Source organism: Myotis nattereri, assembly GCF_964212035.1.
Source record: "Myotis nattereri genome assembly, chromosome: 1".
Classification (NCBI taxonomy): domain Eukaryota; kingdom Metazoa; phylum Chordata; class Mammalia; order Chiroptera; family Vespertilionidae; genus Myotis; species Myotis nattereri.
The window spans coordinates 222,250,091-222,273,820 of NC_138075.1; the positions used below are offsets into that span (position 1 = coordinate 222,250,091).

Sequence of the window (23,730 nt, forward strand, 5' to 3'; positions counted from 1 at the left end):
ACCAGGTCATTAGCTACAGTCAAACTAAAGGAGCTACACTTTCTCTCCACACTTGGGTGACCATGCGAGTGAACTGTGTTGACCTGATTAGCTCCGGCGACTTTGCAGCTGGCCCTGATGGGTCATGGTTTAAAACTCTTAAGGTGCTACAGACACTTCTGAAACTCTTTTGAAAGCTGTGAACTCTCTCGCCAGAAATACACACACTTGAACAAAAGCCTGCCCTTCGGCTCCTTGGAACACCTCCATCCGATCAAGGTTACCATCTTGATAACGTAATTCTGCTATTGGGAGCAAAAGCAAATTCACCGTCTCTTTGTGACAGTCTGCACATGCCTGAGGTCACCATCAGGGTGAGAGTTTGGCTGGGCTAAGGGTTTAGTGGCTCCATCACACACTTTCTCAGCACGTCATCCCCAGCCGCTCAGAGAAGGAAATCTCTGGAGGGCAGGGATCTTTTTCTGTTCGCTCATTCCTCTACTCCCCGCACCTAGATCAGTTCCAATACTTGTTGAATGAATAAATGTGCCCAGATCCTCAGATGTTATTCATATAACCCAGTGGTCGGCAAAGTAAATAAACAGAGCCAAATATCAACAGTACAACGATTGAAATTTCTTTTGAGAGCCAAATTTTTTAAACTTAAACTATATAGGTAGGTGCATTGTTAACTTAATTAGGGTACTTCTAAGCTGGCCTTTGCTAAAAACGTCCTCACTCTGATTGAGGTACGTTCGCTGAGGTTGACCTCTTCCAACTCTCCCATCCACACCAGTCTTGTGTACTTGTTTCGTCTATCTCCTTTCGTTCATCCTCTCTATATGTCCAAACCATCTCAACATACCTTTCTCAATCCTCGACACTACATCTTCTTTCACTCCACAACATTCCCTAAAATTAACTAAATAAACTTTAGTTAAAGTTTTAAGTCTTAGTTAAACTATAGGTACGTTGAATAAAACTTGATATCATACTTAATAACGATATTATTTATTGATAAAATTAAATTCCTTACAATTTACCTTACAATATCCATAAAATTAAATCATGACAATGACTGACAAACACTAATGTGAACAATGGCCTTGCATCTCCTTGGAAAGTTTGGGTAAGTCAGGTTTGTATGTTGTTGTTTTTAACTTTAGGCACGATTCCAGGTTCTCATCAATAAGACAACCTCTCAATTTAGTCTTCATAAGGTTCATGCTTGAAAATGATTGTTCGCATAAATATGTAGACCCAAATAAGGAAAGAACAGCAAACGCTAGTTTTTTCAGTTGATTATATGAGTCAGGAATACTATTCCAGGTGTTAAAAATCAACATATCTTCCTTCTCCAGGTCTTTCAAAGCAGACCACTTGTGCTGTGAAATAAGTTCACATTTGTTTTTCTCCAATATTTCTATATCAGCACAAAGACGTTCAAATTTTGAGCTCCACAGTTCTCTATTTTTTAAATCCAGCAATTGCATTTCAAAGTTGCCAATGTCAATATTAAAGGGAGAAAAATTTAATTCTGTTACAGTAGCATTGAGAGGTTTTTTAACAAAGGCTAACGTTGCTTTGCTGTTTCTGAGTTCCTGAAACCTGTTCAGAAAAGCTTCCCTCATATTTAAAAGTGTTGTTTTGAAATAGCAAATGTCAATATCAGAATTATTTTCTTGGCGATGTTTCAACAGGCTTGGAAAGTGAATCAAAGTTTCTCTTTCAAAATCTTTAGCAAAAAGAGATAATTTGTTTTCAAATGAAATAACTTCTTCTAACATCGAAAAAACTGTGTTTCCTTTCCCCTGTAGTTTACGATTAAGCTGATTTAGATGAGATGTAATGTCTACCATGAAATAAAATTTTTGGATCCACTGATCATTCGTTAGTTCTGGATAGTGAACACCCTTCTCAAGGAGAAATGCTTTAATTTCTGTTAATAAGGAAGCAAAATGTTTTAAAACGTTTCCTCTTGATAACCAACGTACCTTGTTATGCAGTAGAAGATCTGCGTACTCACTCTCCATTTCAACTAAAAATTCTTTAAATTGGTGATGATTAAGAGCTTTAGCTATAATGGAGTTGATAATCTTAATCACCAATTCCATAACTTTGCAAATTTCTTCTGGAAATGTCTGCACACAAAGCGCTTCTTGATGAATGATGCAATGGTAAGTAAGTATCTCGTGATTAATTTTTTCTTTCAAAATAGCAACAAACCCGTTTCTTACGCCGATCATACTTTTCGACCCGTCTGTTGAAATTGAGACAATTTTATCGAGTGGAATATGATGTTTTTCAATGCACTCAATTACAGCATTTGCTATATCCTCTCCACATGTTTGACCTCTGAGTGGCAATAATCCTAAAAGTTCTTCTTTAGGACCTGTAGATGAAATAAATCGTACACAAAGTGAAATTTGCGCTGTATCATTTATGTCACAAGACTCGTCAACTGCTATTGATAAAGCTGAAACCAATTTAAGATCTTTGACTTGCTGGTTGGTTATATGTGAAGACATTTGGACTGTTCTATCTTTCACTGTTTTAGCAGACAATGGTAACTCTGTAATTTTTTTTAGAATATCTGCTTTGTTCTTAAAATCCCGAAATAGCTCTTCAGATGCATTTATGAAACAACTTTTTATATATTCGCCGTCTGTATATGGTTTTCCTCTCTTAGCAATCTCTTGACTAACCACAAAACTTGCAATATTAACATTGTTGGAAGATTGCATCCAGTAATTAAATACAGAACTTGATTTTTCTTGACTCTTCTGAAGTTCCTCAACTGCTTTCTTCCTTGCATCACCGACAGGATATTTAGTACTAAATGACTCGTGTTTAGTTGTAAAGTGTCTCTCCAAATTTGATTTCTTGTTATGCGCCAATTTTTCCTGACAAATAAGACAGGTCGGAAGACCATTTAAGTTTTGAATAAACGCGAAAGTCTCAGTCCATTCAACTTTAAATTCACGGTTTTCGTCTTCCGTTTTTCTTTGCTTCTTCTTTGTAGCCATGTCAAACAGGGCACCTAAAAAAATGTTTCATTTTATAATAATAAAGCCACCAACACAAAATAATTACAATTCTTAAACTGATGACAAAAATACCTGTAGGATTTGCAGCTGGTTGGAAAAATACAGGTAACTTTATGCTTCGAGTAGGTACTTTTGTCACCCACGCACGATTTGAGGATGCAACTGCTGACTGACTGGCTCACTCAACTCGTGCATGAATTGCACGCGCCTCCCCCATGCAGCGTATCCCACGGCCCGCCTGAGCTGCGTCTCCCGTCGCCCACCCGCCGACTGACCGACACCCCCCACTTCTTCTAACGCCACTTCTTCAAAATAGACTCGCCCAGGCCGAAAAACAACTTCTGCGCATGGGCCACGAAGTTTCAATCGCACTGTACGTGCACGCCACACGTGGTGTTTTGTGGAAGAGCCACACTCATGGGGCTAAAGAGCCGCATGTGGCTCGCGAGCCGCGGTTTGCCGACCACTGCTCTACACCATGACTTACTATGTGGTGAAAATTAAGACACTCTACTACTGTAGAAATGGCCAAGAACAAAAAATGGAAGATTCTATATTTCTATATTTTCCCCAGGTAACGAAGATGTAAAGCTACTTCTGCCTAATAATGTGTAGCAAGTAAAGTAACAAATGAAACAAGCCTCATTTGGTTTACAGTGGGCCCTTGACTTACGAGTTTAATTCGTTCTGTGACGGAGCTCGTAACTCAAATTACTCGTATGTCAAATCAATTTTCACTATTACAATGAATTGAAATGCCATTAATCCGTTCTGGACACCCAAAAAACACCGCAAATGTTTTGTTAAATGTTTTTAAATAAGAAAAATGTATTTAAAAATAACGAATATTGTATAAAAACACAATACTGAATAGAATGTAGTGCAATAAACTTGTTTTATTAAATTTAACGTACAGCATTTACCTTGGAGATCAAACAACTTAAAGATGCTGATGGAGTTGGAGGAGAAAGGCTGAACTGAATAACTGAATCTTATTTGCTGATTTTTACCCTTTTCGCCACGCTTTCATCACTTTCATCTACAGGATTTTTCGATAAAAACCTGTCCAATGAGATCTGTTTCATCCTCCCTTTCAGAATATTTCTGAAATGAGTTAGGCAAGTGTCATTAAATAGCTCCATAGCACGCCCAGTTACAATTTTTTCTGGGTGTTTCTTTTGAATAAAGTCTGAAAGTTTCTCCCACATTCCCAACATTTCCTTTATCTCACTTGTAGAGATAACCTCCTTCTCCTCCTCCTCCTCCTCCTCCTCCGTGTCATCTATTTCCTGCAAAACCTCCGAGTGCTGCTGCGTCTGTAGCTCCTTTAGCTCCTGCGCTGTCAGTTCCTCGGAGTGCTCCTCAATGAGCTCCTTGATGTCACCTTCCTTTATATCCGCGCTCGCTGCCTCACCATGTCTGACAACGGAGTGAATGCCAGTCCTCTTTTTAAAATTTTCGAACCAGCCCCGACTGGCTTTAAATGGCTCGCCCGATGCCTCGTCCACTGAAGTGCCTGGGGTTTGCTGCAGCAAATCAGCGTAAATAGCTCGTGCCTTCTCGCAGATAATAGCCTTCGTCACGGTATCTCCTGCAAGCTGCTTCTCCGTTAACCACACCATTAGCAGCTTCTCCATATTTTCATGGATAGATGTCCGCTGTTTAGAAATTACTTTAACGCCCTTGGCTGGAGTTATAGCCTGTATCGACTCCTTTTGCTTCAGTATGGTGCAGATTGTAGAAGTGCTACGCTCGTACTGCTTCGCCAAGTCGATTACACGCACACCTTGGTCATGTTTTTCGATAATTTCTTTCTTTAATTCAATGCACATCATCCGCTTCTTCTTCTCAGCACTGTCCTTCGCACTTACTTTCTTCAGATCCATGGTTGAAAAAACGAAGTTTTGCAAAATAACTGCAAGCACAAATGCGAGCACAACACTGATGCTTCAACTAAGAGCTAACCGCTTAAAGTGAACGAGTGAGACACGTGATGCTGGGCTGATGTTGTGGCGTTCACTGTGACGTTCGCTGCGCCAACTAGCGGTGGGGTATCTGAAGCTGGCTTGTAACCCGAATTTTAGCTCGCAACTCAAAGCAAAAAATCGGCCAAGAGACAGCTCGTATCTCGAAAAACTCGTTAGTCGGGACACTCGTAAGTCAAGGCCCCACTATATATAGTTTAGATAAACAGGAATTAAAAAGAATACTGACATTTTAATGTCAAGTAAGCATACTCAAGCTACCAAAGAAACAGCTGATAAATGCTTAATTTATTCTAAAGATAGTTTTGCAATGTAATATATCTATCACTTATTAAACATGAAAGAACATCTGAAGTCTTGAGAACAGCAACAAAATAAGGAACACCAGAAGCATAAAAAATGTGTACCAACATTACCTTTCTTTCGAAAGAGTGCATTTAGGTAATTTTCTGCTTGGCATTCAATCTTTTCAGTGTTGGACTGGCCCTGAGATGATAGTTCCTCTGTTGGTGTTGACTGTGAAGAATCAAGAGATGGTATACAATCCTAAAATTATATATATATAAAAAAAACACCAACATTAAAAAAATCACTTTGTAACTGTGGGATTCCATTAAAAATGGCAAAAATTTAACTCTCTAAATGCTCATTTGTTCTATCTTTTAAATATATCAAATTGTATAGAGAATATTAAATTTGAAACAGGAGTCAGGAAAAAAGAAATTTAGCTCTAACAGAGGGCCAACTTAGCCTTATTTTTTAGCAAAACTATAATCAAAAAAGAGGGAAGAGCAGATAAGATATATTGCTGAATAATTTCACTATATAACATGCCAGCAATGAGAATTTTAACAACAAAGCAGTTATGTTTACCTACTAATCTGACCAAAATAGGTACAGGTTCTTGAGTTCTCATTTCCTCTCAGCCCTCTCACAATAGTATGTAAAGAATTAGGATCCAACCATACAAGATGCTGCTGCTTGTCTAGTTTATCCCTGTTTAGAGTAGACACTAATATTTTAATAATTTACACAGGAGATGATTACGATACCCAAAAGACTTCAAGAGAAAGAAGAAAGTTAAAATGTAGTACCACATTATCCTCCAACTACTGATTCCTGAGAAATCAGCCTGTAGGATGGTCTCAGACCAAACCAGGCCTCCAAGATCATCAGCCTTGTCTATGAAAATACAAACAGATCTGAACTGATTTCATGAGTTAGGGAGCTATGAGAAAGAAATGTGAAATAAACAAGAAAGATGAGTAGTTTGGGATTTTCACCTACTAGATAAGCTAAATGTTAGACTTCTAACATGAGACTTTAATTTTCTTCTCATTGCCAAAAATCAAGTATTTATATTCTACTATAAGTCACAAAGTTTCAAAACAAATTAAGTTTAAAAATTGTGCTACAATTGTGCAAATAGTTTAGAAATAATTTCATAGCACTGAAACTTACACTGACTGCTTCTCTTTGTAGGTTACAAAGTGAACATTTTTCATCCATAGACCAGTCAGTCAGTTCTTCTGGCTCACAGTCTTTAAAAGAGGGAAAAATATTCATTAAATACACTAACTTTATTAAAATAAATAAAAATACCACTCTCCAGAGCAATGGCTCATGTAAAAAAACTAGCTACTAACAGTAAGGGGAAAACACCTAAATTAAACTGGTGACATCTAGAAAGAAATAAACAGAGAAGGCTGTAAGGAGAGTATTTTTGCACTATTAGGGGATAAAGTAGCAAGAACAATGAGCCGGTTATAAATTAATTTTCTAACAATAAGGTTCATATAGCCTCTGCAAGATTCAATTTATCACTGCCTATTAATTTTTTATTTTCACTATGAAATAAATCAGAACAAAGAAATATGGGGGAAAGGAATAAATTCTGCATATTATGAAAGACAACATAAAAAACAGAAATGGAATAAAGCACCAGAAAAGCCCAAAGATTTGAGAACATTGTAATGCTGTCCAAGATAAAAGTAGAAATCCACAGCTAAAAAGTCAGACCAGATTTTTATTACATTGTTTAAAGGCTTGTTGCAAGAGTTAGAGCAAAAACCAGGTAAACAAGTTATATTATTCAACACACAACATGACTTTTTTTTTCCCCCCAGAAGAATGGTCCTTTATAATTCAACTGGAGGCCCAGTGCACAAAAATTTGTGCACTGGAGGGGGAGGGGTCCCTCAGCCCAGCCTGTGCCCTCTTGCAGTCTGTGACCCCTCGGGGGATGTCCACCTGATGGCTTAAGCTGCCAATCAGACATCCCTCTGGCAGCCCAGAAGCCCTCGGGGGATGTCCACTTGCCAGCGGGGAGCAGGCCTAAGCTGCAGTCGGACATCCTTAGCACTGCTGAGGAGGTGGGAGAGGCTCCCGCCACCATAGCTGTGCTGGCAGCCGTCAGCCTGGCTTGTGGCTAAGCAGAGCTCCCACTGTGGGAGCGCACTGACCACCAGGGGGCAGCTCCTGCATTAAGCATCTGCCGCTGGTGTGTGTCATAGTGACCAGTCATTCCCAGTCGTTCTGCTGTTAGGGTCAATTTGCATATTATTATATAGGATAATTACTATTATCCTATATAACTTTATTATATAGGATAGAGGCCTAGTGCACGGGTGGCGGGCTGGCTGGTTTGCCCTGAAGGGTGTCCCAGATCAGGGTTGGGTTCCCGCTGGGGTGCCTGGCCAGCCTGGGTGAGGGACTGGGGACCGTTTTCAGGCTGGCCACACCCCCTTCAGGGTGGGAGTCCCCACTGGGGTGCCTGGCCAGCCTGGGTGAGGGGGCTGATGGCTGTTTTGCAAGCTGGCCAAGCCCCTCAGTGGGGACCCTCACCCCATGGGTGGCCAGCCTGGGTGAGGGGCTGATGGCTGTTTTCAGGCTGGCCATGCCTCCCGGCGACTCAAGCTCCCAGCCTCTCCTTTTTTCCCCCCCTGGCATTTATTTATCTTCTATAATTGAAACTTTGTTGCCGGGGTCCAACCCCAGCAGGTCCAGGGGTCCCCAAAGGTGTAGACGGAGTCGGCAAAGAAGGAATGACACGGAGACAGTGTTCAGTTGATCAGCGGCCTAGCCAGGATCTCCAGCCAAGTTCTGGTCTGGATCTCCAGAGAGGTTCTGCTCTGGATCTCCAGCCAGGTTCTGTGTCCATGTTCCCTCGCCAGGTTCTCCAGCCAGGTTCTGTGTCCATGTTCTCTTGCTAGGTTCTCCAGGTTCTCCAGCCAGGTTCAGTCACCAGGTTCTAGTCAGGTTCTCTTGCCAATTTCTGTAGTCAGGTTCAGTCCAGGATCTTTTGCCATGTTCTCTCGCTAGGTTCTGTCTCTAGGTTCTGAGGCCAGTTTCTGTCCAGGATCTTTTGCCATGTTCTCTCCAGCGAAGTTCTTCTGTCTCTAGAGAACATTCTGTGTAGGTTCTGTGCCAATTTCTCTCTCTCTCTGTTCTGTCTTCTTACATCTGTATTTATACCAGTTGGTTCCAATCCTATCAATCTCTATTACAAAGGTTAGGGCGTTTCTTATCTCCATTCCAGGGAGTAAAGATTATGTAGCTTAAGCATGATTGTTCGTAGTTAAAATGATTAATTACCCGCCTGGCACTTAGTTAAGAGGTTTTATTCCCTCCCTAACTTCAGGGGAAAATCCCTACCTGGGGATTCAACCTTTCTCGGAGAGGTGACCTTGGTTAAAACACAGCGCCAAGAAGGTGAGCAAACATATTAAGAACCGTATGCCATATATGCCAGGTCCCTTGAAACAGCAAGGATGGACCGGCTCCCGGCACTTTGTGGCCTTGAGTGGAGGTGAGGGCTGGCCAGGGCTGGTGGGAAGCTTGGCTTCCTCCATCGCCGGGGGCAACCCAAGCCTCCTCCACGTTCCAGCTCTGTGGCCGCCGCCATCTTAGTTGGGTTAATTTGCATACTTGCTCTGATTGGGTTGTGGGCGTGGCTTGAGCATAGCAGAGGGACTGTTAATTTGCATGTTTCTCTTTTAATATATAGGACTAGTAGCCCAGTGCACAAAAATTTGTGCACTCGGGGAGGGGTGGTGTCCCTCAGTTATTAAACATTTATTGGCACAACACTGACCACATTGGTGGTGGTGGTGGTCTTGTCAGAATGTGTTATGTTATGCAGATGCAAATCTATTTAAACAGATTTGATGTAGATATTTTCAAAGATGGAAGAATTGTCCCTGTCAACTATTTTAGTTGATTCATATCTTCAGTAATTGTCATCATTGCAAAGTTTTCAGTCCCCATATGGATTGCTGGATGTAAAAGGTCATGCGCTGTCCCTGTCCTTTGTAGCCTTTGTGACCTTAATTCACATAGTTTTCCACGTATATGTTTAAGTACCAACCTTACCGGCTTAAAAATGTAAGCTTTTAACACTGCTCTCTCTGTTCCGTATCCTTCTAATGAAAAGTGGAATTGGGTTGCAGCACAGGAGAGAAATTCAGAAAGGGAATATTGAAGTAATGACTGCAGTCAGAGAAGAGGGAACCTGTTTCCCTGGCCACAGGCGCTGGTGCCTTGGACCACAGGGCTGGCAGCTTCTCCGGGTGGCTGCAGCCTGGGACCTCAGGTGGGTGGCTTGTCCGTCTCCTGGGCTGCAGCCAGCCGCAGGTGCTGGCACCAGGACCAAAGGTGGGCGGCTTCTTCTTCTGTGCTTCCAGGGAGGTCAGTCGGTTATGTGTACATGTGTGTGCATGCAAACATAGGCGTGTACACGTGTGTATGTGGAAATCTGCTGGGCAAGTCAAAACCACAGAAGAGTTGCCCCCTATCTCTTGAATCTTCCAGAGATATCCCCCACTTTTTTATTCTATCACTATTGGAGACCGTATTTGCATCAAGCAAGCCAGTAACTCTCTTAGTGTCTATTTATGACTTCTTTCCCTGTCTGTCTTCCAACCCCTAATCATATTTCCACCTGGATGCATCATATTTACTCCTAATATTCTGTATAGAGAAGGAGTCAGGATGCTGTCTTCCCATGAATAGTACTCAGTAACAAACCAATTGCATTTTAGTTGGGCAATGCCCCTACCCACCCTTCAAATCCCTTCCACCATGCATTTCTGTTTCCCTTTTTGTTTGTTGGATTTTTCTGCTGCTCCTTCTCCTCACCCCACCACCCTTGGGTCATAATGTAAAATTCTTTTACATTGTCAAGAAATTATTAAAAATACAGGTACTTTGAAAAAAAAATACAGGTACTTCTCTGATCACCGGCGTGGGACACGAGGAGGGAGGCAGGGAAGAGGCAGCTGCTGGCCCCCCAAGATCTACGTGGCAGCACACATAGAGGCCAGGGTTTTACCCACATAGTTTGAAAGGTGTTCAAGATCTACGTGGTGGCTAGAACCCGGTCTTATGGAGTTTTCTACGTAGTGGTTAGGACCTGGTTTCAGGGGGTTTGCAGTTCGATCTACGTGGGCAGTCAGGATCTGGTCTCATGGGGTTTTACCCGTGCAGTATGCAAGGTGCTCGCGATCTACGTGGTGGCCAGGACCCGGTCTCATGGGGTTTGCATTTGAAAGGTGCTCAGGATCTACCTGGCAGTCAGGACCCATTCTCATGGGGTTTGCTGTTTGAAAGGTGCTCGCGATCTACCTGGTGGTCAGGACCCGTTCTCATGGGGTTTTACCCGTGCAGTATGCAAGGTGCTCGCGATCTACCTGGCGGTCAGGACCTGTTCTCATGGGGTTTGCAGATTGAAAGGTGCTCGAGGTCTACATGGCAGCCAGGACCCGGTCTCATGGGCTTTGCAGTTTGAAAGGTGCTTGCGATCTACGTGGCAGTCAGGACCTGGTCTCATGGGGTTTGCATTTGAAAGGTGCTCGCGATCTAGGTGGTAGCCAGGACCTGTTCTCATGGGGTTTGCAGTTTGACAGACGCTCGCTATCTACCTGGTGGTCAGGACCCATTCTCATGGGGTTTTACCCGTGCAGTTTGCAAGGTGCTCCCAATCTACACGGCAGCCAGGACCCATTCTCATGGCGTTTGCATTTGAAAGGTGCTGGCGATCTACCTGGTAGTCAGGACCTATTTTCATGGGGTTTTACCAGTGCAGTTTGCAAGGTGCTCGCGATCTATGTGGCAGCTAGGACCTGGTCTCAGGGGGTTTGCAGTTCGATCTATGTGGGCGTCAGGACCTGGTCTCACGGGGTTTTACCCCGCACAGTTTGAAAGGTCCTTGCAATCTACTTAGGTGTCAGTGCTGCCTCTTCCCTGCCCCGCCCAGCTTCTCCGATCATGCCTGGGGGCCGGGCAAAGGCCCCCGCTTCTCTGATCATGGCTGGGGAGCCAGGCAAAGGCCCCCACTTCTCCAATCACCCTGGGGGGCCGGGCAAAGCCCCCCGGTTCTCCGATCATGCCTGGGAGGCGGGACAAAGCCCCCCGGTTCTCCAATCCCGCCTAGGGGCCAGGCAAAGCCCCCCTCTTCTCCGATCACGCCTGAGGGGCCGGTCAAAGGCCCCCCCTTCTCCGATCATGCCTGGGGGGCCAGACAAAGGCCCCCGCTTCTGCGATCATGCTGGGGGCGGGGCAAAGGCCCCCGCTTCTCCGATCATGCCTGGGGTGCCGGGCAAACCCCCCGCTTCTCCGATCACACCTCGGGGGCCGGGCCAAAGCCCCTGCTTCTCTGATCATGCCTTGGGGGCCGGGCAAAGGCCCCCGCTTCTCCGATCATGCCTGGAGGGGCCGGACAAAGGCCCCGGCTTTTCCGCTTCTCCGATCATGCCTGAGGGGCGGGGCAAAGGCCCCCGCTTCTCCATTTATGCCTGGGGGGCCGGGCAAAGGCTGCCCGGTTCTTGCCTGGCGCCTGGGTTTCCAATAACCGTCAGCAGCAGGCAGCTTCTTCCGTCCTTCCCAGTTTGCCTCCCAGCATTGCGCCTATGTGTGCTGCCATCTTTTTTGGTGGTTAACTGCCATCTTTCTTGGCAGTTAATTTGCATATCGCCCTGATTAGCCAATGTGAAGCCTGTCGGAGGTACGGTTAATTACCATGTTTGTCTTTTATTAGATTAGATTACTATAATATAGAATATTTGTGGAAAACGAACATTTTGTGATGAAAGGTTTTCTGAAGATATAACATTGTCCTCCCAACTATACTTAGTACAGACAGTGATTTTTGAAACTTACTCCCTGTAACAGAACTGCTCCCCAGCCCCCACCACCTGCCAATTTCTTTTTCCAAATAAATTCATATGTAGAGCCTCAAACCATAAAGCAACCATTATCAATCTGAGGCAGTTACACTAGGACTAATTTGAAAAGCACTGGTGTACCACAGTAATTTACTCTCATACTTTTGAATACATAATGAAGTTTAATATGTTTCTGGTAAACTAGACAGAAAATAGACTTATCTGTTTTTGAAGTGATTATGAGTAAAATTTAGTTAGAATCAGCCCTTAGGATACTCTTGCATCAATCCAAACACACATTTGAAGATAATACATAGAAGACAATATAATTTTTGGAATATAAAGTGTAGTGATAGCTTCCTTTGATTTTTGGCAGTGGTCCAGAAATATTCCTGCTATTTATCTGAACTTGGAAAAGGCAGCAAATAGGAACATAAGATCCAGTACAGAATAAAGTAAAGAAAACTGTGTTTGAAGTCTATGAAAATCTAGGACTTGAACTTACTAGCTGTAACTAGTCAAGCCGTAAAGTTTTGTTTTGTTTTTTTAAATTTCCACACCAAAAAAATAAGGATCCCACCATTACTTAACTTATTTTCGGATCAAATGAAAAAAAAAGTGAAATAATAAACTACAAACATCATGCAAAAGCTATTAGCAAGGTAGAATTACCAGTCTATTTTAAATCCTGTACTATCACACCTATATTTAAACTTAATTATAAAAATGTTAAACGTTATCTGTGGGTCATGGACTGATTTTTTACTTTTGGGCTCATTTATATATTCTAATTTCCTAAAATGAACATGTGTTATTTGTACACAAAAGAAATAATTGTCAAAAAATACAATACATGTATTTATTTCCTTAGAACATTCTGTCTTTTGTGTAATAACTAATTTCTGAAGGAACATAAATTCGTACATATATTCAGAACTATATATGTAAGTAAATGAAAGCAAGAGGCTAAAAATCACAAGCTGGACTTTGGGTTATCAGAAAGCAATTAAGTATAATGCTGCCTTCTGACATGAATGAAAAACAGCAGGCTGGAGAAATACCAAGCATAGGTTAAACTCTTATTTCTTAGATTTTTCCTTTATTTATAAGCTCAGAAAAAAAAGGTGAAACTATAGTCAGTTTTGCTTATAACAGGTAAAAATATTTAATTCAGTGTTAAGCTATGACACAGTGAGAGATGTTGAAAGTTTAAAAGATAAGATAAAGATCTTAGCCATAAGAATGATAAAATTTTGGAATGGGAATATTTTGGAATCTTGATCCTTATTGTCATGTTCTGCATGGATATCATTCATCTGATTGAAGATGGGTGGTTGGGACAAATGATCTTGCATAGATACTGTCAGCTCTATGATTCATAGCTCAATCATCCTCCTCAACATTAACAAAGAATGAGCAGAAAACTTTTGACTACACCAACTATCACTGTAACTACCTCAACTCAACAGACTTACATACACAGAGGGAAGGGCCTTTAAGTCTACTAGATAGGACTTTGGTCTTAATAGAAAGGAAGGTACCAGAGTAGGGCAGAAGGTAAAAGAGTTAGCATTGAAAAGTGACAAGATACAGAAATAATTCAATCAAAATCAAACTAGAAAATCTATTCTAGCATTACCCATTTTGTAAATGAACTGTACTATAAACTTTCACATGCCTACAAAAATGTTCTCTCCTAGTGCTCTAGGTTTCCAAGCAAGCAGTAAAACAGCTAAACTATGCTACCACAGCAATTATAATACAGATCAAAATCGTATACCAGGATTTATGCAACAACATTTGGAAGGGTGGGCTATAATAAATAGAGGAGGCTACACATAAATAGAAAACTGAACACATATGGCAGGATTTCTCAGAGTGACAATCGGAGTTCTAGAATGCCTGTATCATAAGCAACAGGCAACTGAACCCTTTTAAGTCCTCTTTAAATTCCCTTTACAGGGAATGTAATGTATAAAATGACAAATCAAATTTTACCACTGAGCCAAAACAAACTTCATTTACAATTTTGAATCAGTATCTAAAATTTTTGAAGATTATAACATTATGTAATAATAGGAATATTTGGATCACTTTATGTATTCATTTAAAATATTTTTAATTAAACAATAACACAAATTCATGTTTAGTATAAAGTTAGTGTAGAACATCCATTTCTCATTTGTTAAATGGGACAGAAGGTTAAAATTTTGAAATAAAACGTTACCTTCAAATAAACTGAGGTGTCTTCGTAGCCGTGGTCCATAAAGCCCTTCTAAAATACTCTCAAAACCTGTGTTATTAAAGAAAGAAAAGAATATTAACTATGAAAGAAAGCTTAATTTTACAATAACAAAAAACCATAAACTCTATAGGAATCACCAAATTATAAACTTAACATACTATAAGGTGTCATTTTTCCTTTAGTTGAATTAATTTGAACTAGGAAATACATAACATAATAAACAGTCATATAATAACTATCAGAAATTACATGATTATAAAGAAACATTCAAATGTAAATGTTCACTACTAAAACAGGTAAACATTTTTGTCATTTAGAAATATTCCCAGGTTAAATTATTATGGGCAGATTTCTTTTGTAATAATTTTGTAGAGAGGAGAAAAATAACTAGAAAAGATGTATAATTCTGTTTATATTTGTTAACAACCTATGTTAGTTTATAAAAAGTAGCATCTTGAACCTCAATTACCAAAATGAGTAAATGAGTGCCAGTGGAGAGAAATTCTTGCTATGAAAAGTATGATGGCCCCGGCGAGGTGGCTCAGTTGGTTGTAACATCATCCAGGGCACCAAAAAGGCTGCAGTTCAATTCCAGGTTGGGACACATAACTAGGCTGTGGGTTTGATCCCTGTAGGGGCGCCTACAGGAGGCAATCAAGTGATGTTTCTCTTTCACATCGATGTTCCCCACTGTTTCCCCCCCCCTTCCCTTACCCCTCTCTAAAATCAACAAACATATCCTCGGGTGAGGATTAAAAAATATATAAGGTATAAATAAAATGTTAACCTACTTGTAAAAATCATGAAAATAATTTATTCATGGGTATGGACTATTTTAAAAAATTATTGAAAATCTTGTCAAGTTAAAAACCTCGTTCACGAACTTACATAGTGTCCTACTTTCTGGATATACTAATTTTAAGATTTTGCAATTTTCTTTTTGAAATCTGTATTATATTAAATTTTAAGCAGTTTTTTTATAAACTACAAGGCATCCAAAGGAAAATGACCAGAATGGCAAAATAACTGGGAAATTAAGAAAAGGAACTACTTAAAGAATGCTTAAATTAGGGAGGGAAAATATTAAAGTAGAATGATAGATCTGAAAAATGAAAGATAAAGGATATTTTCTCAGTGATAGTCCTAAATTGTAAAAAGGCAGAAATACTACTCTAGAAATGTTCCATAAATCATGCTTTAAAAAGACATGTTAACATCTCTATAATCAAGATGCATATTCAAGTTGATGTGTCAGAGTAACAAAACAAAAAAAAAGTGACACAGAACATGAGGAAATGATGCATCTTATCCTATATAATAAAAGGCTAATATGCAAATAGACCAAATGGCGGAACAACCGGTCCCTATGACACCAGGGGGTGTGTGCAGAACAGGTGGCTGTCAGCTGCGGCGGGATGGTGGAGCAGGTGAGTAGGGGCGCCAGACTAAGGCAGAGGGTGAGCCTCTGGTGGTTACTGAAAATTCTTTACTCCCTTGCTCTGTGGTCCCGCCCGGCGCTTGTACCCATGACTGGCGCCAGAGCTGCTGCTCACAACCACTGCCAGCGCCCAGCGCAGGTCCCGATCGCTCGGTGCCATCAGCAGGAGTGACTGGCAGCTGCCGGCACCAATCGTCCCTCACGGCTTCTCCACCTCCCCCTGCTCCTGAGGGGTGATCAGGCCAGCAGCTGCCATTTGCACCTGCTGCTGGCGCCGGCCCCAACTGCTTAGTGCCTTCAGCAGGTATGACCAGGGCCAGTGCCATCAGTGTGTGGGAGTGGTGGCGGTGGGAGTGGGGCTGTGGGCAGACAGGTGACCGGGGGCCACGGCAGGAGGGGCTGGGCGGGGGCACAGAGGATGGGCTGAGACCCGCCCCTGTGCCTACCACAGCCTCATGGTCCACAGTTCCTTTCAGGTGCATGAACTTGTGCACTGGGCCCCTAGTAACTTATGATGTCTTAGATTTGACAAAGTAGTTATCATGGAACTTAGGAAATATGCACTTAATAAAATCTTTGTGAAATGATTCAGTACTAGTTCTCATGAGTGGACATTCCAGGCAGAAAAGTAAATGAACTAGAACCAGAGAACACTTTCAAGAACACTATCGAAAAGACTTTCCTACTGGGTAAAACCTCAGAGCGAAAAAGCCTCAAATCTCTTTCTTTTACTAAGATAATCTAGTTCTATTATGCTGTGATCAATGGACTCCAAAAATTAACAATGCAAACAAACTATTTTAAGATGTCATTCTATTGTATATTGAACAAAATATATAGCCTAACCTTATACACGTTTACTCAATTGGATTTCTCATAAATTGCTGGTGGAATGCAAAATGACACAACCATTTTAGAAAAGTTTGACAATTTCTAGTAATTTAAACATGCACTACCACATGATCAAACAATCCCACTCCTAAATATTTACCAAACAGAAATGGAAACTACACTTACACAAACACCTATACACAAGTATTCATAGAGTTTCAGTCACATTTACTCCAAACTGGAAACAATCCAATGTCCTTCAACCATTGAATGAAAAAACAAACTGGTATAATGGAATACTACATAGCCAAAGGAACAAACTACTGATACATGCAACAACACGGATATATATCAAATGCATATTGTTAAATGAAAAAACCAGACTCAAAAGCATATACCTAATGATTTCACTTATTTATTCTCTGGGAAAAGCAAAACTATAGCGTCAGAGCAGACCAATGGTCGCTAGTGCCACGTTACCTAGGTAAGGAAATAACTCTGAAGAATCACAAAACAACTTTTAGGGATAATGGAACTGTTTTATATCTTGTTTATTGAGAAACTGGTTATCCAATTGTTTGTGTGTTAAAACTCATAGAACTATATTCTCTAAATTATATGTTAATAAACCTTGCTAATTTTTTTTTTAAAGAAAAGGCATAACGGATAGTTTCTGCAGCAGAGAAAGTTAAAGGTCAGTAGATGACTTGATGGGTTCATCCTTAAAAAACAAACAAGCAAACTAAAGTCAATCATGAATAATGGTCAGGGTTTAGAGTAAAGATGGAAGGCTAAAACTCAGGTGTCAAAGTCATCAGTAAATTTAATAGGGAAAGGTAATTAGACATATGAAAACATGCTAAAAGTCACTAATCGTCCGAGAGATGCAAATCAAAATGACAATGCAGTCCCATCTCACACCTGTCAGAATGGCTATCATCAAAAAATCAACAAATGACAAGTGCTGGCGAAGATGTGGAGAAAAAGGAACCCCTGTGCACTGCTGGTGGGAATGCAGACTGGTGCAGCCACTGTGGAGAACAGTATGGAGTTTCCTCAAAAAACCTAAAAATGGAACTCCCATTTGACCCAGTTATCCCATTTCTAGGAATATATCCCAAGAAACTAGAAACACTGATCAGAAAGGATATATGCACCCCTATGTTCACTGAAGCATAATTTACCATAGCTAAGATTTGGAAACAGCTTAAGTGCCCATCAGCAGATGAATGGATTAGAAAACTGTGGTACATCTACACGATGGAATACTATGCTGCTGTAAAAAAGAAGGAACTCTTACCATTTGCAACAGCATGGATGGAACTGGAGAGCATTATGCTAAGCGAAATGAGCCTGTCAGAGAAAGATAAATACCACATGATTTCACTCATTTGTGGAGTACAATGAACAACATAAACTGATGAACAAAAACAGATCCAGAGACAGAGAAGCATCGTCAAACCTCAGAGGGAAGGTAGGGGAGGGCGGAGAGGGGGAGAGATCAACCAAAGGACTTGTATGCATGCATATAAGCCTAACCAATGGACATAGACACCGGGGGGTGAGAGCATGAGTGGAGTGGGGTGAGGTGGGGTGGGGCGGGGGGACAATAGTAGGATAAGAACCCATATGTAATACCTTAATCAATAAAGAAAAAAAAGTAAAAAAATAAAACGATTTAGCTCTACTTAAAAAAAAAAGAAAGGTAATTACAGTGGTGCCTTGACTTATGAGTTTAATTTGTTCCGGGACGGAGCTCGTAACTCAAATTACTCGTATGTCAAATCAATTTTCACCATCACAATGAATTGAATGCTGGGCTGAATTTGTGGCGGTCACTGTGACGTTCACTGCGCCAACTAGCGGTGGGGTATCTGAAGCTGGTTCGTAACCCGAATTTTAGCTTACAACTCAAAGCAAAAAATTGGCTGAGAGATGGCTCATATCTCGAAAAACTCGTTAGTCAGGACACTTGTAAGTCAAGGGCCCACTGTAGCTGTCTACATGCTCATAGCATAATAAAAATTCCACGATTCTCAAAAATAAAACCTTTTTGTATCGGATAGAACAATGATTTGAAAGCAAAATCATGATACAGACTACACAGAAAAACTGTATGTGGGAAAAAACGCTTTTGAGACTAAAAGGATAAAAAGACAAATATAAGGAAAATGTGGTATCTTATCTAATAAAGAAGGGATATGCAAACTGCTGTCATGCCATAATGGTCAAGATGGCTGCACCTACAGGGGAGGCAGGGATTCAGTAATGCAAGATGGCAGCACACACAGTGGAGGACGAGTTCCCATAAAGAGCCTTAACAAGCAATCAGCAAGGACCTGAGGCTGCGTCCCCCAGCTGGTGGGGCTTGACAGGGGACCTCAGGCTGCTCCCCTTGCCCCGGCACCAGGCTGAGGAACCTCAGGCCACACACCCCGGCCCCAGCTCCAGGCCAGGAGATCTGAGGCCGCGCCCCTCACCTGGCAGGGCTTGATGGGGGAACTCAGGGTGCAGCCCCCTGGCCCCGGTTCTGGGCTGAGGCTGCAACCCGCGCCCCAGACTGAGGACCTGAGCCTGCGCCCCTGCCCCAGCAACAGGCCAGGGGACCTAAGACTGTGCCCCCTGGTATGCAGGGCTTGACAGAGGACCTCAAGGCGCGCCCCCTCGCCCTGGCCGGAGGAACCAACGGCCGCACACCCCACCCCAGCGCCAGGTCAGGGAACTGAGGCTGTGCCCCCCACCTGGCGGGGCTTGACAGGGGACCTGAGGCTGCACCCCCCCCTCAGCGCTGGGCTGGGAGACCTGAGGCTGCGTCCCTGCCCAATGGGGCTTGACGGGGGACCTGAGGCTGTGCCCACTCCCAGCAGGGCTTGACAAGGGTGGGGCCGGCTGGGTTTGGGTCTCACGCAATTTTGAGGCGCCGCGGGTGTGCAGGGACTTGACTCTGAGTCCCGCAGTGTGCCCCAGACTCTGACAAGAGGAGGATTTTCATATACATTTTACTAATTTTCTTTCATCTCTGACACTTCTATTATAGAGAAAGGGCAAATAGCAATATTAAAATATTTCCTCTAATTAATCCCCTTTTAATGTGCAAAAATTTCATGCACCGGGCCACTAGTGCTCATATAAATATGAGATTTATAAAAGAGTTTATCAGATGATCTTAATCCCCTCCCTGATAGGTGAAATCAACTTCTATATGTACAGGTAGAAATTAGAAGAAATACTATTTTTAAAAATGAAAGACTAAAAAAATAAATTTTGAGGTTATTCCACTTTACATAGCTTCTTTTACCACTAGTATACCCTCTACTCCAGTAAGGTAGAGAGGGTTGTCTCAACTCTATTCCCAAAACACTCTGTTCATTCCTTTTTCTTTGCCTCTATAGGCTTCTCCTTCTTTTCCTTCTCCATTCCTTATTTTGCCTGGCTCAAAAATTCTAGGTCTTCTAAGAAAGCACCTATAATAATACCATTCCTCATTAACATCTATTTGTTTTGAAATGCCTGGGGTACTTGTGCCACACAATTGAAGTGTCTTAATCTCTATCAATGAAGCCTCTCCAACTCCAAGTGTGGCTAACTCAACTAAATTCAGAAATGTGGTGTTTTGGTACATCTTGGCTAACTACAAGGATGATGAACTTTCCCCCCATAAAAGTAGAATATTATATATGTTATAAGTGAATCAAATGAAAGACTTATTCTAGGAATTGAAATTTAAAACATTACGACTGGATTAATACTAACTTGTGGTACAATCCTAAGACATTGCTTACAATTTCCTTATTTAAAAATAACACTTTTGAAAAATTTTCTCTCCCAATGGCAGAAAGGATCATATTTTATAAAAACGGTTTCAAGTCGTAAGAGCACTGGATATGCAATACGGAAATTTATATATACACATGTATATACACACACATACAAACATGCAAAGGAAAAAGAATATGTCGGTTTGCAAATGTTTATAACGTGAAATATTGAATGTAAGCACATTAATAGCAAAAGATAAATTGAAATAAGTACACAAACTACATGTAATCCCAATTCACACTATGAATAGATGCTTCACATATAGGGTACTGAAAAAACAAACAAAACCCAAGCAACAAGTGAATTTCTTGTTTAAGAGAGTTTCATTGTTTATTTAAAAATAACAATGCGCCCTAGCTGGTTTGGCTCAGTGGATAGAGCGTCAGCCTGTGGACTGAAGTGTCCCAGGTTTGATTCCAGCCAAGGGCACATGACTGGGTTGCGGGCTTTATCCCCAGTGGGGGATGTGCAGGAGGCAGCCAATCAATGATTCTCTCTCATCATTGATGTTTCTATCTCTCTTTCCTTCTCCCTTCCTCTCTGAAATCAATAAAGATGTATTTAAAAAATTAAAAAATAAAATAAAAATAACAATGCAAAAACAAAAGTATGAGACGGGTCTTACTAGGTCTCCTGACTAGGACTAGGACTATGGGGGAAAATTCGCAATATAGTTAGAGCCCAGTTAAACATTTCCTTTCTAATATGGTATAATTATATATTACATTAAAAATGTAATACAGAGATTGCATGTTAGACATAACAGCATGAACTCAATTTTCAATGTTTCCCAATCCTACTTCAGTACCCAAGTAGGTAAGGCAGAAAGTCCTTTTTCCCATGAAATTCAATTAATTTTGTATTTAATTAAAATTTGACTATTTTTCAAAATCACATATATTTTTAAATACAGAGCATACTTAATGTACCCACATAAGCAAAAAGATGAGGGGATAAAAACCTTAAAGGATTCAAAAACTTAAAATTGACCAAAAACATCGTAAAATCACTGCGTGCCTCGGGGAAAACTTGACACAATAATGTCTCCAGCCAGTGTTACAATGCCGTTACCCTGATCCTAATTCATATGAACCCAATTTCTAAACAGGTTGTCGGCAGAAGAGATCTTTCCAATAAAAACGGGTCCACTTTGTATTCTGGAAGCACTAATAACACTTACCTTTAAAATTTTATGTAAAGAATACCGTGTGTGTTTTTCTACACTTTTTTAAACTAAAATCACTTATGAGAACTCCATCAAAGCTATTTTCCAGAATGTCTCCTTAGATAAGACCAAAACCTATTTTATAAGGGTAAACAGTAAGTGGCTTAAACATAAAAGTGCCCCTAGTAATAGTTCCTATGTCCACCGTATTCTGCAGTGCACGCCTCTGAGTTGAAGTTGTACTAGTTCATCCTACTGCGACCTCCTGCTCACTAGCCAGAAAGAAGGGTCTTCCTCCAGGCGCTAAACGAACAAACCGGGGTGGGGGTGGGGGTGGGGGGCGGCTCGAGGTGGCGCAAGAACAGATGGAAACAAGTAGGAGGTTAGTGCCTCCACTCCAGGTGCCAAGATTTAATCGCCCACCGAGCCAGCTGCTTCCACTACCCACACTTCCCTTCCTCTCTCACCCCAAATCCCCTTCCAAAACACACGCGCACAGCACCCCCCGTCCCTGTCCCCGCGTCGCCCCCTTCCTGCCCAGGACACCAACCTGCGGGAGAACAGCTCCCTGCACACGCCCCACTCGGACAGAAAAGCGAGCGCCGGCGGCGAAGGTCCGGAGGTCCCGCCACCGCCCGCCGCCCCCGGCCACCTGCAGAATGACAGCTCCGAGCCCAGAAGTTTGAGAAGCACGAACGACGCCGACCCCACCGACTGGGAAGACGAACGGTCAGGAGGACGCGGGAGGGAGGCGGGAGGGTGTCGTGCGGGTAAGTGCGGGGACGGGTCCAGCACATGACAGCGAAAGAGGACCAGAGTCGCCGGGGCGTCCGCGCAGAGAAGGGGGGTGAGGGTGTCATCTCTATGGCAACAGTCCCCCGGCTCCCCGCCGTCCAGACTTCCAAAGAGGGAGGAAGAACTTCAAATCCCAACCGTCAGCGCTCCAGCGGCTCCTTCTTAAAGGGGTACACACCGCGCCGCCGCCGAGCGCGAGAGGGCAGAGGAGGGCGCCCCCGCCCCTCGGGCGCCGCCCCCGCTGCCCCGAGGCCCCCTGCCGGCTTTCCGAGGTCCCGGCCCCGCGAGCGCCGGGGGGCGGGGGGTCGCCCGGGATGCCCTCCTCTGGAACTCGGTGGCGGCGGCCGGCCCGGCCCCCGGCGGCGAGAAGGGGGTGTGTGTGCGCCCGGTGGGGGCGCGGACCAGCCCGCCTTTCTCCCGCCGGCTCCCCTCCGCCCGGACGCCGACCGCGGGGCCGCTTCCTCCCTCCAGACCGGGCGGACGCCGGGCGGCGAGAGGCGCCGAGGAGTTTGGGGGACGGCGCGAGCGAGCGGTTCCCCCGGGGGCTGGGCGAGCGGGTCCGAACTAACAGTTCCCGGGGAGCCCAACAGCTCCGACGGGGAAGGAGCGCGGACCGCGCCGGGCCGGGAGCCCCCAGACAAAAGGCGAGCCCGGGCCGCCGCGCCGCCGCCGCTCCCAGCTCGCTCCCCCATTGAACTGACCCGAACGGGAGATTCAACTCAGCCCCAAACTCCTCGGGTCGCGGCGGACGCCGCCGCGCGGAGCCGCGGCCCAGCCCGGGTCTCTCTTACCTACACAGTGCATGAGGCGGTGGCGCCAGGAGTCGAGTTCCCGCCGGAATCCTCTCCTCTCCGCCGCGCACCGAGGGCTCCCGCACTGAGCAACAGCGGCGGAGTCCATCCTCTCTTCCCTGGTCCATCTGCGTCCCGCGTCACGCGCCCCTATTTACATACGAGCGGCGCAGGCGCGAGGCTGGGGCGCGAGCTCCGCAGCGCGCGCCCCCCGGAGGGGGATTGATTGACACGTGTCACTACCTTCCCTCGGCCCGGCCCTCCCCCTCCCACCGCTCCCACTGGGAGAAGCGCGAGGAGAAGGAAGCAACCTGCGGCTTCCGCTGACCCCGCCTCCCCATCCCCTCGCCGCCGCCTCCTCCCCCCGGAGTTTACTCCAGCGAGCCATCCTGCTCCCGCCGCCCGCGAAATCCCTGAGCGACAGCGAGAGGCTCCGAGCCCGGCCGGGAACCGGCGTGCGATGGAGCGGACTAAC

The 23,730-nt window shown here is 43.5% G+C and overlaps 1 protein-coding gene across 1 annotated transcript in view; it reads right to left on the reverse strand.

Annotated features, from left to right (window-relative positions):
• The window catches only part of LOC308524314 (uncharacterized protein), a 38,149-nt gene extending 14,763 nt beyond the window's left edge, over positions 1 to 23,386 (reverse strand). Inside the window, exons 1-5 of the mRNA XM_081098644.1 lie at positions 23,256 to 23,386; positions 17,986 to 18,038; positions 14,399 to 14,464; positions 6,473 to 6,552; positions 5,428 to 5,527 (exon numbers count right to left, since the gene is read on the reverse strand). Coding sequence (XP_080954770.1) covers positions 5,428 to 5,527; positions 6,473 to 6,552; positions 14,399 to 14,464; positions 17,986 to 18,038; positions 23,256 to 23,383 — 427 coding nt within the window. The 5' untranslated portion in view covers positions 23,384 to 23,386. The remainder of the gene's footprint in view (positions 1 to 5,427; positions 5,528 to 6,472; positions 6,553 to 14,398; positions 14,465 to 17,985; positions 18,039 to 23,255) is intronic.
• Positions 23,387 to 23,730: the final 344 nt, after the last annotated feature.